The sequence below is a fragment of the Nycticebus coucang genome, chromosome 9 (genome assembly GCF_027406575.1).
Source record: "Nycticebus coucang isolate mNycCou1 chromosome 9, mNycCou1.pri, whole genome shotgun sequence".
Lineage (NCBI taxonomy): Eukaryota > Metazoa > Chordata > Mammalia > Primates > Lorisidae > Nycticebus > Nycticebus coucang.
Window position 1 is genome coordinate 53276260 of NC_069788.1, and position 17068 is coordinate 53293327.

Genomic DNA, 17068 nt, shown 5'->3' on the forward strand with positions numbered 1-17068 from the left:
TGCAAAATATGTGGAGAAGATAGAAGCATTTTGGATATGGTGTCAATATCTATCACTAGATTCCCAAAGTTATTTCCCATGATATAGCTTTAATGGGCTACTATTATTATTTTTTTTTTAAGCCTGCCTGGATTTACAGAGGATGATGTATTATTTAAGTGGGAATTTTAATCGCATATTTTTATTACAAAGGGCATTTTGTCATATCTGTAAAATAGGGATAATATTTATTCTGTTTGTTCTGGGAATTATAGGAGCTAGAACTGTTAAAGAAAGCACTTATAAAACTCTAAGTTAGGAATCCACATGTCATACATTGATCTGTTTGATCAGATACAGATCAAACATTCCTTACTTCTCTGAATTTAGAGCTCAGTCATTGAACAGTTTGTGTTCAATACCAACCTTTTCCCCTAAGAGATATGCTGTCCTATCCTGTGGCTCTTTTACTCTCATGGCGGGTATGTTCTGAGAACTCCTAATTAACTATGCTTCCAGCTCAGACTCTTCCTTAAATTCCAGACTCATATTTTCAACTATTTCATATCTTCCTCTTAGATGTGCAAGAGGCATCTCAATCTATCCCTGGATGCCCAAAACTAAGTCTGTAATTCTTTCTAAAATTTGTTCCTTCCATATTTTCTCCTATTTAGAAACTGGTGCCTCCATTGCTGTTGCTTTGGCTAAAATCATTGGAATTATTTAATACATTATCTCTTTCTCATATGGCCTATATGCAGTAGCTCAGAAAAGAGTTATTTTATTTATTTATTTATTTTTGGCAGGGGCTGGGTTTGAACCCGCCACCTCCGGCATATGGGATCAGCACCCTACCCCTTTGAGCCACAGGCACTGCCCCAGAAAAGAGTTATTAATCTTTCCTCAAGGTGTATATAGAATCCAATCACTTTTCACAAACTTCACCACTAATACACTGGTCCCAGCCACTGCCATCTCTCAGCTTCATATCGCAGAAGCCTTCCAACTGATCTCCCTGCTCTTACCCTGGCCCCATTAGTCTTCTCATTCAGGCATTCTGATAGATCATTTTAAAACAGAAATCAGATCATTTTAGTTCTTTGCTCAAAACCCTATAGTGGCTCCCACCTCAGAGTAAAAGCCAAAATAGTTACATTGGCCTACAGGGCCATCTAGGAACTACTTACATCCATTTGCCTTTCAGATCAGGTCTTTCCTCCACATCTTCTGTACCCCTTTGCCCAGCAACAATATCTCTTCACTACCTTCAGGCTTTCCAACTTGGTCTTCTATTTGGAATACTCAAATCACTTTATCAGCAAAGTTTTCCAAGACCTTATTTAAAATATTACTTCCTCCCTTCATGTTATACCTTTTCCTGCTTCAGTAATCTTCCACCGCACTTTTACTATACTATGTTTTACTTGTTTTGACTGTATACCCAAACCCAATAAATGAAACTTCCATGTATATGGAAATGTTAGGGTAGGTAGTAGGTATGAACAAGGGAGGAGGGAATAGAAAAGTCAGTAAACTGTCTCCAACAGAGAAAAAACCTTGAAGGAACAGAGCTGAGAAGAGCAAAAAATTTCCTAGTCTTGTGCAGGTACGAATTGACCTGTGTACAAATTAACATGAGGTTTTGAAAGAAAAACAGGGGAACCATTGTTAAGAACAGAATGAATACTGACTGCTCAGCTGCCTTTGATGTTGACAAACAATACTTGGGGTTTGGCCATGCTCTTTGAGAGGTACTTTGGCTTCTGCATAATCCTTGCCTAAGCCTGCCTGCTTTTACTCAATAAACTTGCCAGGACTGCTCAGTTGTGTGCACATCCTGAAATTCTTTCTGCAAAGTTAGCAAGAGCTTGTACACCAGTGACAGAAAACATTTTTCTTCACTGTCATTCATTGCTGTAATTCCCAGGTCATAGAATAGTTCCTGGCATGAACTGTTATAAAAACTGCAAGGAGGTTTTGGCCTCCGTCCAGTTCTTAGTCACAGAAATATCCAGGATTGCCAAGGAAGAAAGGAATTTTTTTTTTTTTTTGCAGTTTCTGGCCAGGGCAGGGCTTGAACCCACATGGGGCCAGCACCCTACCCCTTTGAGCCACAGGCACCATCTGGAAGCAAGGAATTTTTAATAGGCAGTCTTGTCTGGAGAATGGGAGAAGCTGTCTCAAATCTTTTTCTGTGACTAAAGAAAATGATGGGATTTTAAAATATACTGACTGCCACAATTTTTTAGGGAAAAAAATTATTTCCTTGAGGCCGCAGTGTTTATTAGGTCAATATAGTTCAAAAGACATGTGAGTTATATATGCTTCAGGAGACCCTGGATTCAAAACTCTGGTAAGTTAAATTCAACTCACCTGGCAGTTAACTGTGTTAAAGGAGGGACCAATGTGCCTTCGGACAAATTACAGGTTCTTCGTGTAAAGAACAAGGGGCTTCAAAAGCAGGTTGTAGGAATGGTGAATCTTGGCCACAGGAAGTCTGTTCTGGGGCCTTCAGAATCTCAACTCTTTTGTCTTGCAGCAAATATATCATTTCTGGAAAATAAGTCAAGATGTCCAGTAGTCGGTTAAGACAGAGAATTATAAAAACCATACATTGAAATTTGTTCATGGAGCTGGTTACAATATTATATGTACTCTTACTTTTTAGTTAAATTAACATCCTCAAATAATTTTTCTCTTCAAACTAGTGACTGCTTTAGCTCCAGTAACATCTGATTCTTTTCATATTTTTGCTTATCTTTTAAAAAGATAAATGTTAGAGTGGGAAGCTCAGTAGGTGCTCCATGGGTCATGAAAAGATTTCCTCTAAGTCAAAGTTAGGATATAAAAGTATAAGATACATTTTATCTTCTCAGTAGGAGAGTGGGAGTAAGAGAGTGAAAGAGACTGGGGAAAGAGAGACATAAAAGAGAACAAGGAGTCGGCATAGAATCCCAAAGAAAGAAAGGGAAAAATGCCAGCATGAGGACGACTGGCAATTGAATTTAAGGAGAGGCAAAGAGAAAAAAAATAATTGTAGTCCAATTCACAGGGTACTGCATGAATGCTGTTACCTGCTTTTCCTCTGGCAGGATTAGTAGTCATTTTTGTGTCGGAGACAGACTTAACTCAGGTGTCTCTGATCGTGAGGCCTGACATTTGCACCCCATTTTTCATCCAGGAACTCCAAGACCATGAAAAGTGTTCTGAAAGATAGTGAGCTGGTGAATGTCAAAAGATTTACATTTCCTCTCTGTCTGTTCTTTCCAATGGTTTGTGGAAAAAAAAAAAACCAAAAAACTCAACAGGGGTTCTGCTTCCAAGAGATAGAAGAGATCAGAGAGAGAACTTGATTTTTAGCTCTAACTGGAAAACTGTGTTAATAATTTTTCTGTTTTTTTGCTATCAAGATTGACCATCCTTTTGATAAGATTCAAAGTAACACCACTGATTTTCCTGAGTTCTAAGTATCAGCCTACAAATTACTTGCTCACCACACAAGGAAATCTTGATTTGATAATGGCAATATTCCTTTAAGCAGTAATTGATCTATCATCTTGAATTTACTGAAGGAGACATCGTGTGGTGTTGGTATGGTACCACAGGAAACTTCCTCTTTAACCTGAAAGTTAGCTAACAAATAAACTCACAATAAAGCAGATTAATAAAAGAAGTGTAGTTACCATTCACAAGGGGAGAATCAAAGAGTGATTATCCAATAGCCCAGTGGAGTCCAGAAATTTATATATCCTTCTTTTAGAGGGGAGGAGAAGATGAGAAATACAGGCAATTCTGTTTAGAGGCAATGAATATTTGCTGGGGAGGATAAATAGATTATGTGAGAGAATGAATGAATGGGAGGGAAACAGATTGACCTGTAACATAAGAGACAGGTATTATACGTAAAGTAATTTGGCATATTTGATCTTTTTTCCTGCAATATGCTGAAATAACAGAGAGAGGAAGGAAAGTCAATTGTTCTGATCGGTCTGTCTGGTTTACGCAGGTAGATAGAAAGCCCCTTCCAAGGCTTGTCGATCTCTAAGGGTCTGTAATTCAAAATATTCTTTATACCAAGCAGTCATATTCTGGGAGCAAAGTTCCTGAGTTCCTTCAGAACAAACCAGATATCCAAGACATTTGGGGCATAATTGGGATGTTGTTAATGTGGACTTAGAATAGATTGTTAACAAAAGACTATAAAATGTAAACAAAAGACTATGAAATCCATAGATTAAAAGAAGACTATTTTCAGAGGGAGAAAAGATTCGAAGATTGGTATATATGGCCTTTAGGGAAATCTAAAAGTATATCATCCAAGTATGAGAGGTAGGAGCTGGTATACATGCCTTATACAGTCAGCTTTACGTACATATTGAACAGGGTTCAGGATGTTATCAAGTATTCAAGAAGAAAGGTACTTGCATACTTGGTAAACATACATGTAATATACAACCCATGTTCAATTTGCGGAGTGTTTTAGCATTAAAATGATGTGGAATTTGACTTTTTATGTCAATAGATCGAAACCTGCAATAGTATCATTGATTCCCATCATATCCCATATCCACGTGAGGGTGGCCTACACTTCCTGACCTGAGTTTGAGTCTTTTGATGGGATTAATGCAGTGGTGAGACTTACTGCCATTTGACCAATTTAGGCCAGGTAAAGAAGTGTAGCCAGATGCTCATTAGAAAATAACAACAATAACTTCTTGTGGGTGGTAAAAAAATGCAATCTGGCAGGATTATTGCAATGTTTTATGAAGACTTCCACTAAGCAAGCTTGTGACAAGTACATGTCAGTGAAATATTTAACAGACTCCAATAGGGTAATTTATAAGCCTTAGGGTTGCAGTTAAAACATCTGTTTATGTAAGGTTGTAACACTTATTTCTAATTAGCATAGCTTCTTTGCATGTATACCCCTTCCTGGGACTGAGCTCTGTAGTCTGAGTGTATGCAGTGAGGCTGCACCTAGATTTACAGGTTTATTGTATCAGTTCTATACTTTGTGCTGCCATAATTTTGATGCACTGCAGTTGTTTGCACATAATATAAATATTAAGAAGAAAAGTATGATGGAATCTATGATTATTACAGGGGCTTGAATGGCAGCTTGAAAAGTTATTTTCTCATTTGGTAGGAAGCCAACTAAATAGATCATTGACATGATAGGTAGTCTTGGAAAGGGCCCTTGGGCAATAATAATTTGCCTTCACGATCCTTAAGGGCTTCATAGCATGGTATAAAGGGCAAATTACATACTAATTTATGAACTAATTTCTCCCCTTTAGAAGCACTGGGGAGAATCCAGTATTGTTTACCTCATGTTATTATTTTGTCAGGGTTTCTTATTGTGTCCAACAAAGATTTAAGTCATCCCAAGTTGTTTTTATCCCACATCCCAAATATTCACAAATTTTTCTCCTCATAGTTTTTACTAATTTTTTTCTTGTCTTTTTATTTTTTTAAATTTTACTTCATCGTTTTTAAATATGTATGATGATGGAGTTCCTAAAATGACCAGTTCCTTTGGTGGGTAATTTAGCCAAAGCATTCTCTGAAAGGTGAGTAAACTGCCAGGGGTAGGAGTGAGGGTCCCCTCTTCTCTCCCCTGGACCATGAGTTTACTATTACTATTAGCCCCAAATCTGATGGTAGATCTTTCTAAAAGAAAATAGTCTCCTAGATTTCAGCTTAAAGTGGGAAAACTTGGGTGGTGCCTGTGGCTCAAGGAGTAGGGTTCCGGTCCCATATGCTGGAGGTGGCAGGTTCAAACCCAGCCCTGGCCAAAAACCACACACACACACACAAAAAAAAAGTGGGAAAACTTATATCTGATAAGGCTCACCTAATTCTTTTCCTAGTGTGTCTGAGGCACAACTAAACTTGCTTGCCTAACGTTGGCAGAGGCAGTACAGGGAAGATGGAGGGTAGTGGAATCAGGGGTCACTTCGGACTCCATCTGTGGTTGCCAGATATTAAAAATCCATGAGATCTGCAGAGGAAGGAAACTAGACTATATTTTCAAAAAGAGAATCAATCCTAGGGAAAGGTGGCCTTGAGGAAAACTTGAGATGGTATACTCTCTGTAGAAGTATATGCCTTACTCATAAGTTGGGAGGGGCTTTCTTTGGGGCAATTATCTAACAGTGTTTCTTCTGAATATTGAGAGTAGGGTTGGCGGGAAATCAGGTGTTTGCATATTGGGTAAACATGTATGTAACATACATCCCATATTCACTTTGGGATGGAGTTTTGGCACTGAAGTGAGGTGGAATATGGCTCCTTATGTCAATAGGTAAGTGACAAGGCACAAAGAGAATTTTTTGCACAGTCTCCACAGGTTGGCTGAAACTGGCTTTAAGGTCTACACCATTTATCAGTAATGAATGTTTATGATAATCCTTTCTTTGTCCAGTCAGTTTGGCATGTCTGCAAAATGGTGAAAGAGGGTTTTTTGGTCTATCAGTGTCAGGGTTGGTTGAAAATTCCAGCCATAGGTTCTGTAATGCTTTCTAGAAGCTGGTTTCTGTTTAAATAACAGAGAAGAAACCGTATGGCAGTAACACCAAGGTACCGTGACTACTCTTATTCTGCTGGCCATAAAAGCTTATTTTTCTTTATTATCATTTTTATCTTTTGTTTTTCTCATCTTCGTCACAGAAAATTCGCTTGGTCTTTTGGAGTGTATTTTAGTAAGATATTAGGAAATTTGGTTTTAGTTGGGTGTGAGATTATGTAGGAAATTTACGCACTGCATACTTAACAATTTGGTTTGAAACCTCCTGAAGCCAATGTATTATTAAACCAAGTCCAAAAAACTCAATTATTAGCCTATTGTTTTCATAATCTAAATCAAAAATGAAATTAGTCTTTATGCAAATCAATACTTGCTTTTTACTTCTCATCCTGGCGCCCTTAGTACACAGTAGTCTCAAGATAAAAAATAGCACAAACACTACCTCTGGGCTTAAATGATCCTTTGTTCAGCACCTCGCCATGAGCGGGTTTCTTTTGTTTATTCCATTCCTGCCATTTTGAACGTGGTATTGTAAAAACGTTCCCACAGTACTAGACACACACAAACTCCCCCTCCAAACACTGGGAAACTGCCTAAGGATTTAAGACCTACAGTAGACCTAAAACTTGATATCAAGCAAGTAACGTACTACACACAGGGTTGGATAACACCAATTATTTTTGGGGGGGGGGGTAGAGTGCTGTTGTGTCATAGCTCACAGCAATCTCAGACTCCTGGACTCTTCTCGCCTCCGCCTCCAGAGTACCTGGGACTACAGGCGCCGGCCACAACGCGCAGTTTAGGGACGGCGGTTTCGGTCTTGAGAGTAGTCTTTTTTTCCTGAACCCCAGTGATCCAACCACCTCCGTCTAACGGAATAGTAGAATTACAGGCGTGAGTCACCGCGAACAGCCCCTCAACAGTTTATCGTAGCCGGCGAATTTACACAAGCGTTCCACATATTTAAGACCCGACAAAAAGCAACACGGAATGCAAGCATGCCAACTCCTCTACGGAAAAATGTGGGTGGCCCTGAAAAGGGCCTTTGAGAATTGGATACCTTGTATTATGAAAGCTTAACATTTTAACCGCCAAATCCATACAGGGTACGGCCCTGTCTCTTAAGGGCGTAAACTACATCCATAGCTGTTACAGTTTTGCGCTTGGCGTGTTCGGTGTAAGTGACAGCATCACGGATGACATTCTCCAGGAAAACCTTCAGCACTCCACGGGTCTCCTCGTAGATGAGGCCAGAAATACGCTTAACACCGCCTCGTCGAGCAAGACGCCGAATAGCAGGCTTAGTAATGCCTTGGATATTGTCTCGTAAGACTTTCCGATGACGCTTGGCGCCTCCCTTGCCCAACCCCTTGCCTCCTTTGCCGCGCCCAGACATGTTCCAGGAACTCCCGAAAGGTTTATCAGGAAACTGCGGAATTAGTAGGCGCAATATGCTTATATGCACGGTTTGCGGACCTAATTGAAACCTCCAGGCGCCTACGGATACTTTCGGTCCTCCCACTGCCCCACCTCTCGCTGGCGACCGGAGATGACGTCACCAAAGACTCGGGTGTGGGCAGGCAGAATGCTTCCTCCGGGGAGGCTTATCTTGTAAAACCAAAGTGCCCAAGTAGGAATTTTTGAGGCCATTTTAACTACATCAGACGAAAAAAAAATTATAGACTACATTTGAATATTAATATTTTCTGATTGGAATTCTGTAGTATGATTGCACAGGAGTCTTGGTCTACACGCCCGGAACTGTAGCAACCTCTATTCAATTCGAAGCCCAGCTTTGTCCTATGTATTTGGTGTCTCTGACATTGCTGCCTCTGTGGTAAAGTCCCTGGTGACTGAAACCCCACTGGAAAGAGTTTGAAAATTTCAGGACTTTACGTTCTCCATCGCCAAAACAAGAGAAATCTGTCCAAAAGAATTTTCTTCCCGAAGCCAAAGACAAGGCTAGTTAGTGGTTCCATAGCATATGTTTTTCTTGCTCAGCGGTGGGCTGTGTTCCATACCCAGATTATTTTTCTTCATCCCTTCTTCATTAAAACTTGTAATTCTCATTTTAATATCTAGGCACTCCAAACATGTACACTCAGTAACTTAACTCATGTGTTAACGGTTCTCTTTTATTTTTCTTTTTTCTGAGTCTGGTTAACAGCCTTATTCTAAAAAGACTTGGCAACCTGTCACAAGCAAGAAATGAAAATAAATAGCCTACTTTCCTCAGGGTTTTTAAATAGAAGGTGACATAAGGACTCAGAAAACAATACCCCAAAATAAAGGTCCAGAAGAAGCCTCAGTAGCAAAACATTTTCTCCTTCCCTCTTGTCTTTTAGTCCCTTTCTCACCTAAGGTTAGACAAAAAGCCCTCTTCCCCAAGAGAGGCTCTAGGAACAAACCAGAATCCCAGCCAAAGCTAGCCATAAAACTTAAAAATATTACTCTAACTTTCCCTACGCCTTTGTAGCCATAAACAAATGATCTGACCTACGTTGTTTGAATGTAGGTCTTAAGACCTCCATTGTGAAGAGGGTCTTGCCGCACACCCAGAAGAAGGGAATAAATGCTCAGAGAGACCAAGAAAAATCATTCTAGGCAGAAGGGCTTTGTTGAGGCTGATAGTACTGGACTCTTTTTGTCCATATTTCCACATGGCTATCCATACTTTGTAGAACATAGGTATAAAAATGGACAGTTTTCCCTGAAACCTTTGGTTGTTCATTCTGAAGGTTCCTGTGTATATACGTTAAATAAATTTGTCTGACTATTCTCCAATTAATCTGCCTCTTGTCGATTACTTTCATGAACCTTCCTAGGGTAAATGGGTAATCTTTCCTTGGCTCCTACACATACATTCTTTTGTTTGCTTATTTGGTTTTTACCAGGCGCACGCCTATTAATGTAGCAAAATAGGGAACCCTAGGGATACTGCTGAAAGGGAGGAGAGAAGAGAGGCCAGGAACTCTATTCCTGTCAATATCACTCCAGCAGGGTTTTTCCTCCTGGAATGGGAAATCGGTTCCAATTCCCATCTTTATTTCCTACACTCCCAGAGTTAACTTCATTATAACACCTCAGAGTTCTGAGCCCCAGCTCCACAGCCCTGCCCAGACTTCTAGGTTCTAATATTCCAGCTTTTTTCCTTGTGCTCCCAGGCCTACATGTAGCTCCTGCTTCTGTCTGTTGTCTCTGGAATATCTCAAATATGTTTTTGGTCTTAATCCTTCGAATAACTGTGTAACTTTTATTAAATTATCTTTATAAACATAACTTAATAATTTCTGTTTTTCTGACTGGACATTGACTGATACGTGGTACTAAGCCTCCCTTAAGGGCCATTGCTTCTTTTAATGCATTAATTGAACATCCTCTTAGCATCAGGGACTTAGATAATTATTTTAAACGTTTTCCTTACCTACCCTTGAAGAACTTAAGGTCTAGGAAGGATTTATCACTATCAGTTCCTTTAGGTATGTAAAATATGTGAAACATTTAATTTGAGAGTGAGAAGTGAGGTAAATTTGATGGCGGCTTGCAGACTATATTCCTCCTGTAGCCTAAGTAAACCTTTCTTCTTGACTCAGGACACTCAAGATGAATAAGGAATCTCTTAGGAAAAGAAAAGTAGCCTAGTGCTTGGGAAAGGAGATTATGTATGTGCAAATACTTCATAAAGTATTTAGAAATTTACATAAAAATTTTTAAAATTATATCAAGGCATTTTTTAAAGATCATACCATCAAAAGGTCATGGATGGAACTGGAGTTCTGTGATGTGTTCCTTCAAAAGATTAGACTTTTGGGCGGCGCCTATGGCTCAGGAGTAGGGCACCAGCCCCATATACTGAGGGTGGCGGGTTCAAACCCGGCCCCGCCCAGACTACAACAAAAAAAAAAGCCGGGCCTTGTGGTGGGTGCCTGTAGTTCCAGCTACTTGGGAGGCTGAGGCAAGAGAATCATCTAAGCCCAAGAGCTGGAAGTTGCTGTGAGCTGTGACAAGATTCACTCTACAGTGACAAAGCAAGACTTTCTAAAAACAAAACGAACAAAAAAATTAGACTTTCTGTTTTGAAAGCAAATTAGACACCTCAGAAACCAAAATGGCTGCTGTTAAAATCAGTGCAATTTCAAAATCATGTACACTTCAAATATTTAGGAAGAATTTACATGTATCTATAATAATTTTAATAGTATTTACGTATTGGAATTTAAATACATATAATTACAATTTAAGAAAATTTAAATATATTAATTTTTTTTAAATATGCATCATGTATTAGTTTCCTGTTGCTGGTTTTAAAAACGATCACAAACTTTATGGTTTGAAACAATACAAATTTATAATTACACGTTTTGATGAATCAGGATTCAGTCAGAATCTTGCTAAACTAAAATCAAGGTGTGAGCTCAATTTTAACAAAAGTTTAATTTATTTTTTAATTATTTTTTTTTTGAGACAGAGGCTCACCCATTCGCCCTGGGTTTGAGTGCTATAGCGTCATAGCTCACAGCAACCTCAAAACTCTGGGGGCTCAAGCGATTCTCTTTCCTCAGCCTCCAGAGTAAGTGGGACTACAGGCGCCAGTCACAACGCCCAGCTATTTTTTTAGTTATGGAGTCTTGCTTTTGGTGAGGCTGGTTGGGAAGTCATGTAATCCACCCTCCTCCGCTTCCCAGAGTGCTAGGAATAAGTAAAGGCATGAGCCACCTCGCCCAGCCAGCATTTAACAAAAGTTTAAAAAAACCTTTGTTTTCTTGTCTTTTCACTTCCTAAAGGCCATCCCCTTTCTTTGGCTCATGATCCTATTCCTTCGTTTTCAAATCTATGGCCAAATCTTTCTCAAGCTGCAATTTCTCTGCTTCTCTATTCAAATTCCTTCTTCCACTTTTAAGGACATTTCTGGTTATACTGGGTTCATTTTAAGGCCAGCCAAATGGTGTATTTAAATTCTATCTCCACCTTTAATTGCCCTTTGTCAGGTAACCTAACAAATTTACCGATTCCAGGGATTAGAATTGTAAGCATCACCGGGGTGGCAGGGTGCCATTATTTGGTCTTATGGAGTGCATTAGAATTTGATAAGAAAAGTACATAACTTCAGTACATAATTTCTGCTCTGGGAAGGGCAGAAACCAAACATGGACACATTTTTGCATGTTATTTTAGGAAGCTTATGTACTACCCTAGTGTTGTAGTAGACCTTACTTTAGATCAATACTTCTGGGACTAAAAGTAAACATTAAGTGTTACAACAATGTAAATTATCATGTAAAGAAAGCCATCTGGTATTTTCAATTCTTCTAGATTTTTCCTGGTGTTTTCTTTTTTTGTGTTTTATTTGAATTTTTGTTTCAACATTTATGCGTTCGCTAGGGACACAAGAATATAGAGTAGTAATTTTTTCCTGACTGAATTGAAATTCTCAAAGTACTTTTTACATACGTTTTCAGCATTTGTTCTACCCAGAATGCCATTCATGGTGGTTTATAACCTTCCATAGGGTTCGTAATTAGGAAGAAAGTATAAAAATACCTTTTATAGGACATGCGTACGACCGGGAAGGTGGCAGTCTTAACCAGAGTGGCATGGTTTTTCATTTTCTAACATTTTGTCTACTAGAATAAAAATAAGCTTGGTAGATCAGCTCTGAAAAAGAAAACTTTTACAGGAGAGGTACCAGACCTCAAGTGTTTATCTAGTACTCAACTTTTCCACCATCATAGAAGCCAAAGTTATCCTTGACTCATACAATTTGGTAAAGAACACATCACAGGTAAGTAAAGCTTGCATGGCAGCACTTTGGCCAGCCTCAGTGGCAATATGGGAGAATTTGAGACAGACACGTTGTCCACTAGGTACAGTATAGGCATTTTCGTACAAACCAGTCAGAAAAGTTAGAAATTTGAGCACTACCCATAATTCCACAGAACAGCTAACCGAACACGTTTAAGTAAAAACACAAAGTTACTTCACAATCAGAAATCATACTAGTTACTACAACTCTTATGCTGAATAAATTGGTGGCTCTTAAAAGAGCCTTTGTATTTGGGTAAGACGACAGGCACTGAAATTACTTGGAACTAGTGTACTTGGTGACAGCCTTGGTACCCTCAGACACGGCATGTTTGGCTAGCTCTCCAGGAAGCAGCAAGCGTACGGCAGTCTGGATCTCCCTAGAAGTAATAGTTGAACGCTTGTTGTAATGAGCAAGGCGAGAAGCTTCACCTGCTATGCGCTCGAAGATGTCGTTGACAAAGGAGTTCATAATACCCATAGCTTTAGACGAGATGCCGGTGTCTGGATGGACTTGTTTCAGTACTTTGTAAACATACACAGAATAGCTCTCCTTGCGGCTGCGTTTCCGCTTCTTACCATCTTTCTTCTGTGCTTTAGTGACAGCCTTCTTGGAGCCTTTCTTAGGAGCAGGGGCGGATTTGGCTGGTTCAGGCATTATCAGCTAAAAGCTGGGTCTGCAAACTAAACAACACTGATTTGTACCCCTTCTCCAAAGGCTGGCAATATTTGTAGGGCTTCTATGTAAAACTAGGATTGAAAACCGTAGGCTTTGATTGGATAAAAAGTTCCAGGCTGTACTGTGGTATGCAAATTAAGCGATTCTAAGTCCTCTTTGCAATTGGTTGCCATTTAAAGGTTGTTGTAGCCAATCAAATAGCGAAATTTACAATTCGGCCTGCAAGTATAATAGCTTCACATCTGCTAAGAAAATTCATATTTGTGTTTCTGTTTTCGTTGCAGAGCAGGTTTGTTGGTATCTGAAGATGTCTGGTCGCGGAAAGCAAGGCGGGAAGGCTCGCGCCAAAGCTAAGACTCGGTCTTCAAGGGCTGGCCTTCAGTTTCCTGTTGGTAGAGTACATCGTTTATTGCGTAAGGGTAATTACTCCGAGCGAGTTGGAGCCGGAGCCCCAGTGTACCTGGCAGCAGTGCTGGAATATTTGACTGCTGAAATACTGGAGTTGGCGGGCAACGCGGCTCGGGACAACAAGAAGACGCGTATCATACCACGCCATCTACAGCTAGCTATCCGCAACGACGAGGAGCTCAACAAGCTGCTGGGCAAAGTTACTATTGCGCAAGGTGGTGTTCTACCTAATATTCAGGCTGTGCTGCTCCCCAAGAAGACTGAAAGCCACCACAAAGCCAAGGGCAAGTAAATTTGGGAAAACCATTGTATTGGTCCGTAAAGAATTCATTTTTAACCAAAGGCTCTTTTCAGAGCCACCAACGTGTTCATTAAAAGGGCTTGCATTTGCTCTTTTTTTCTATATCATGGGATCAGATGTTTTAACAGTAATCCAGGTATGAAAATTTCAATTTAAGGAGCCCATGATGGTTACGTAAACAAAGGTGTGAGTAATTTTTTCCTCCTTTTAGGATGGCAAAGCTATGAAAGAGGTTAGCAAAATGCTGCAGAAAATTTAGTACTCAAGCTAGTGTAAGCACACTTTTAAATCTAATAAAACAGTAAGACTACACTTCGTTTCTCTGCGTCTTAATGGGACTATAATCACCTGCAGACTAAGTTCTTCGTGTTTTTCATTTTTTTTTTTTTTTTTATGTGGAGACAAGAGTCCTCACAGGAACCTCCCAACTCCCGGAGTCCTGCGCCATCTCAGCCACCAAGCACTAAAAAAGGCAATTTGCGGATCAGAGGCAAGAGAATCGTCTAAGCTTCCCGAGTAGGTGAGACTTCAGGCGCCGGCCACAACGCCAGCTCCGGCTATTTTTTTGTTGCAGTTTGGGCGGAGCCGGGTTTGAACCCACCACCCTCGGAATATGGGGCCGGCGCCCTACTCAGTAAACCACAGGCGCTGCCATGTGTTTTTCATTTTTACAAACCAGTTCCAGCTCCGTTAAGCCGTTAACTCATATTCGTCATTTTGAAAGAGGCACATAATTTTTTGTACTAATTGTATGTGGTTATTTTGCAGGAACAGCTGAACTTTTAAATTGTGTGAGTGCTTTATATTTAAACTAGATGTATTAACATGTGAGTTAATAGGCATGGTGCATATGGAACACATCTTTCAAATTAAAAATCTAAAGTTTAAGTAGACAAAGGTATTGTGAAACCTACATTTCAGAACTTAAATGAGGGGGAAAAAATAACCAAATTATTGGCCAATTGCATCGAGAGCGCTCCATTTAAAAGAATTGATCAAAAGAAAGCCAGTTTCAGTCTAAAATTCGAATTAATATACTGCAAGTAAGTTATCACCCTAAAGTCGGCGGGGAAACCCATCAAAGAACATTTTAAATAAAAAGGAAAAGTCGAGTAAATTTGAAAACAAGGGGGAGGATAGAGAAAGATTTTGACATTTGGTGTAAATGCAGAGGAGGTTCTTGTGTTCAAGAAGTGAACGTTGTGAGATGCAGAGGAACGACCGTCTTGTCCAATCAGAACAGGTCACTCTCGGTAGAAAGGATGGTGCTTTCGTTTTCCCATCAGGTTTCTAATTTCAAAGATTTGTGATGGCTCGTACTAAGCGGACAGCTCTTAAGTCCACTGGTGGAAAGGTCCGCGAAAGCAGGTGCTACCAAAGCGGCCCGCCTCGGCCCCGGCGGGTGAAGAAACCCTATCGCTGCCGGCCGATAACCGTGGCCCTGCCTGAGATTCGCCGCTACCAGAGCTGCTGATCCGCAAATTGCCTTTTTAGAACTTGGTGCCTAAGATGGCGCAGGACTAAGACGGATCTGCGGTTCCAGAGCTCTTCGGCGATGGCGCTGCAGAAAGCCTCTGAGGCCTACTTCGTGGGGCTTATTGAGAACACAAACCTGTGAGCTATCCACGCCAAGCGGGTCATCATCCTGCAAAGGATATTCGGTTCGCGCGTTGTATTCGTGGGGGGAGAGCATGGTCTGGTGAGCATGTGCTAACCTAACATCAAAGGCTCTTTTTAGAGCCATTCACCTTTTCTATAAAAGATGCTGTGTACCAATGCGTGCTACTATCCTATCCGTAAACTGGAAACTTGCTCATCAGATAAGTGAGCATTTTCACCTCTCACACCGGGGAATGGGTTTGAGACCAATTAAGAACTCATGGGATTGCTTTATGTGGTACTTTTAAGAGCCTTTAATAAGTGTGTCTATACTTTGGGAGCAGCCTCCTTGGGCCTGGCTGCTTTGCACTTGGAAAGTTAGCTTTAGTTGGAATCTCGTTGCCTTTCCACTAGTATGCTTTCCCCATTGTCGGGCTCTGAGCAGCTTTCTTTGACCAGGAAGCCGTCGTCTGCTTCTTTGAGATCTGATTAGCATTCCGGGATGACTGCTCCAGGGGCTATCTTGGTTCTTTTGCCTGCCCTGGTTGCTGCCCTTGGGTTTGGATGTAGCTGCCTTCTTGACATTGATCTTGGTTTCCCCCAGAGACTACCTTGTTTAGTTTGAGAGAACCGGAGGTGCAAATGCCTTTGCTCTGCAGGAGCATACCTTTGTTCACCAGGTTCTGAGAGCCCAGCTTAAAGCGGCTGTTTCTGCCATATCCGCCAGATACCAGCACCTTCTTGAGCGTGGCGCGACTTGCCACGTGCTCCTTGGAGGTAGCCAAGCGTTGGTGATAAGCTAGGACTTTGGGGCTTCGTTACACACGTGGCCTTGTAGATCCTTCTTCTTGACGCTGTCTTTTCGTGGGATATAGAGCAGGAGTTAGGGCAAGTGCTGTTTTGAGAAACGTTTGTAGATTTGGGTATTTAAAGAGGTGAAAAAACAAAACTTCCCAGATCTTAGTCTCAGGGTCTGTGCTTGTGATCACGTGTATGTCACATACACTGTGCATTGATTGGTTCTCAGCTCAGTCTTCCAGCTTTGCAGCAGTCTAGTTAAGCTACGCCTGAAGTATGTTACAATTCAGAACAGCAAAATAATTAAAATTCCCCGGGAGAATCACACGATTTCTCTTCTCCAATGATTTGGGACGGCTGAAAATTGGACATCTTTAAGTTTTCTTTCTCCAGTTTTTTTTCATGTCAGCCTCACTGTTTATCAAAACCCCTAACTCGAGATTGATTCGCAGGTCAAAAATATAACTTATTGATTTTCTTTTAAAATTCCTTCTTTTGGCCTTCAATTGCTTGCTTTTGAAGAATATTTATATTCTTGGTTTCTCTTGAATTCAACAACTGCTTGATTTTTAATGAGTTTTACCTAGAAATTCTATTTTATATGAGCAGTAACAGTCTCTTTTTGGAGTTCTCCACAAGAACAGCAGTCACTGCTCCTTCTGATAAGGAAAATTAATTTGGGTTGTAAAAATGTAGATAGATAATGGCTTATCTATTTGGACGTTTAGTTAAATTGTGTGTGGGGGGCAAGGAAGAATTCAACATTTCTACAGGAAAATGGGAAATATAATGATCAATGATCCTCCTGACTTAGGATGGTTTGCAATAGCTGAGCTCAGGGAAGATCCAGGAAAAGGTACAAAAGGAGACTTGGACTTCCTATAGGGATTCAGAAAAATTCTCGTATTTTGATTAATTTTACTGGGGGAAATGAATTTTTTAAATGTTTGTTAGTCTTTGGATATAGAGGGCTGTC

At 40.3% G+C, this 17068-nt stretch overlaps 4 protein-coding genes across 4 annotated transcripts in view; 2 read left to right on the forward strand and 2 right to left on the reverse strand.

Annotated features, from left to right (window-relative positions):
- Window positions 1-7920, reverse strand: part of LOC128593780 (uncharacterized) — a 38241-nt gene extending 30321 nt beyond the window's left edge. The window contains exons 1-2 of the mRNA XM_053602127.1: window positions 7595-7920; window positions 3982-4090 (exon numbers count right to left, since the gene is read on the reverse strand). Of these exons, the coding sequence (XP_053458102.1) occupies window positions 3982-4090; window positions 7595-7901 (416 nt within the window). The 5' untranslated portion in view covers window positions 7902-7920. The remainder of the gene's footprint in view (window positions 1-3981; window positions 4091-7594) is intronic.
- Window positions 1-17068, forward strand: part of LOC128594725 (uncharacterized) — a 76117-nt gene that overhangs the window by 54832 nt on the left and 4217 nt on the right. The gene's annotated exons all lie outside the window — the stretch shown is intronic.
- Window positions 12567-13004, reverse strand: LOC128593467 (histone H2B type 1-C/E/F/G/I). The gene has a single exon (XM_053601489.1). The coding sequence runs from the start codon at window positions 12963-12965 to the stop codon at window positions 12585-12587; it is 381 nt and encodes a 126-aa protein (XP_053457464.1). The 5' UTR covers window positions 12966-13004; the 3' UTR covers window positions 12567-12584.
- Window positions 13264-14044, forward strand: LOC128593456 (histone H2A type 1-D). The gene has a single exon (XM_053601480.1). The coding sequence runs from the start codon at window positions 13294-13296 to the stop codon at window positions 13684-13686; it is 393 nt and encodes a 130-aa protein (XP_053457455.1). The 5' UTR covers window positions 13264-13293; the 3' UTR covers window positions 13687-14044.

Bases quoted from the DNA above. Each gene is read 5' to 3' on its own strand.
- LOC128593467 (XM_053601489.1), bottom strand. From the start codon at position 12,965: ATGCCTGAACCAGCCAAATCCGCCCCTGCTCCTAAGAAAGGCTCCAAG.
- LOC128593456 (XM_053601480.1), top strand. From the start codon at position 13,294: ATGTCTGGTCGCGGAAAGCAAGGCGGGAAGGCTCGCGCCAAAGCTAAG.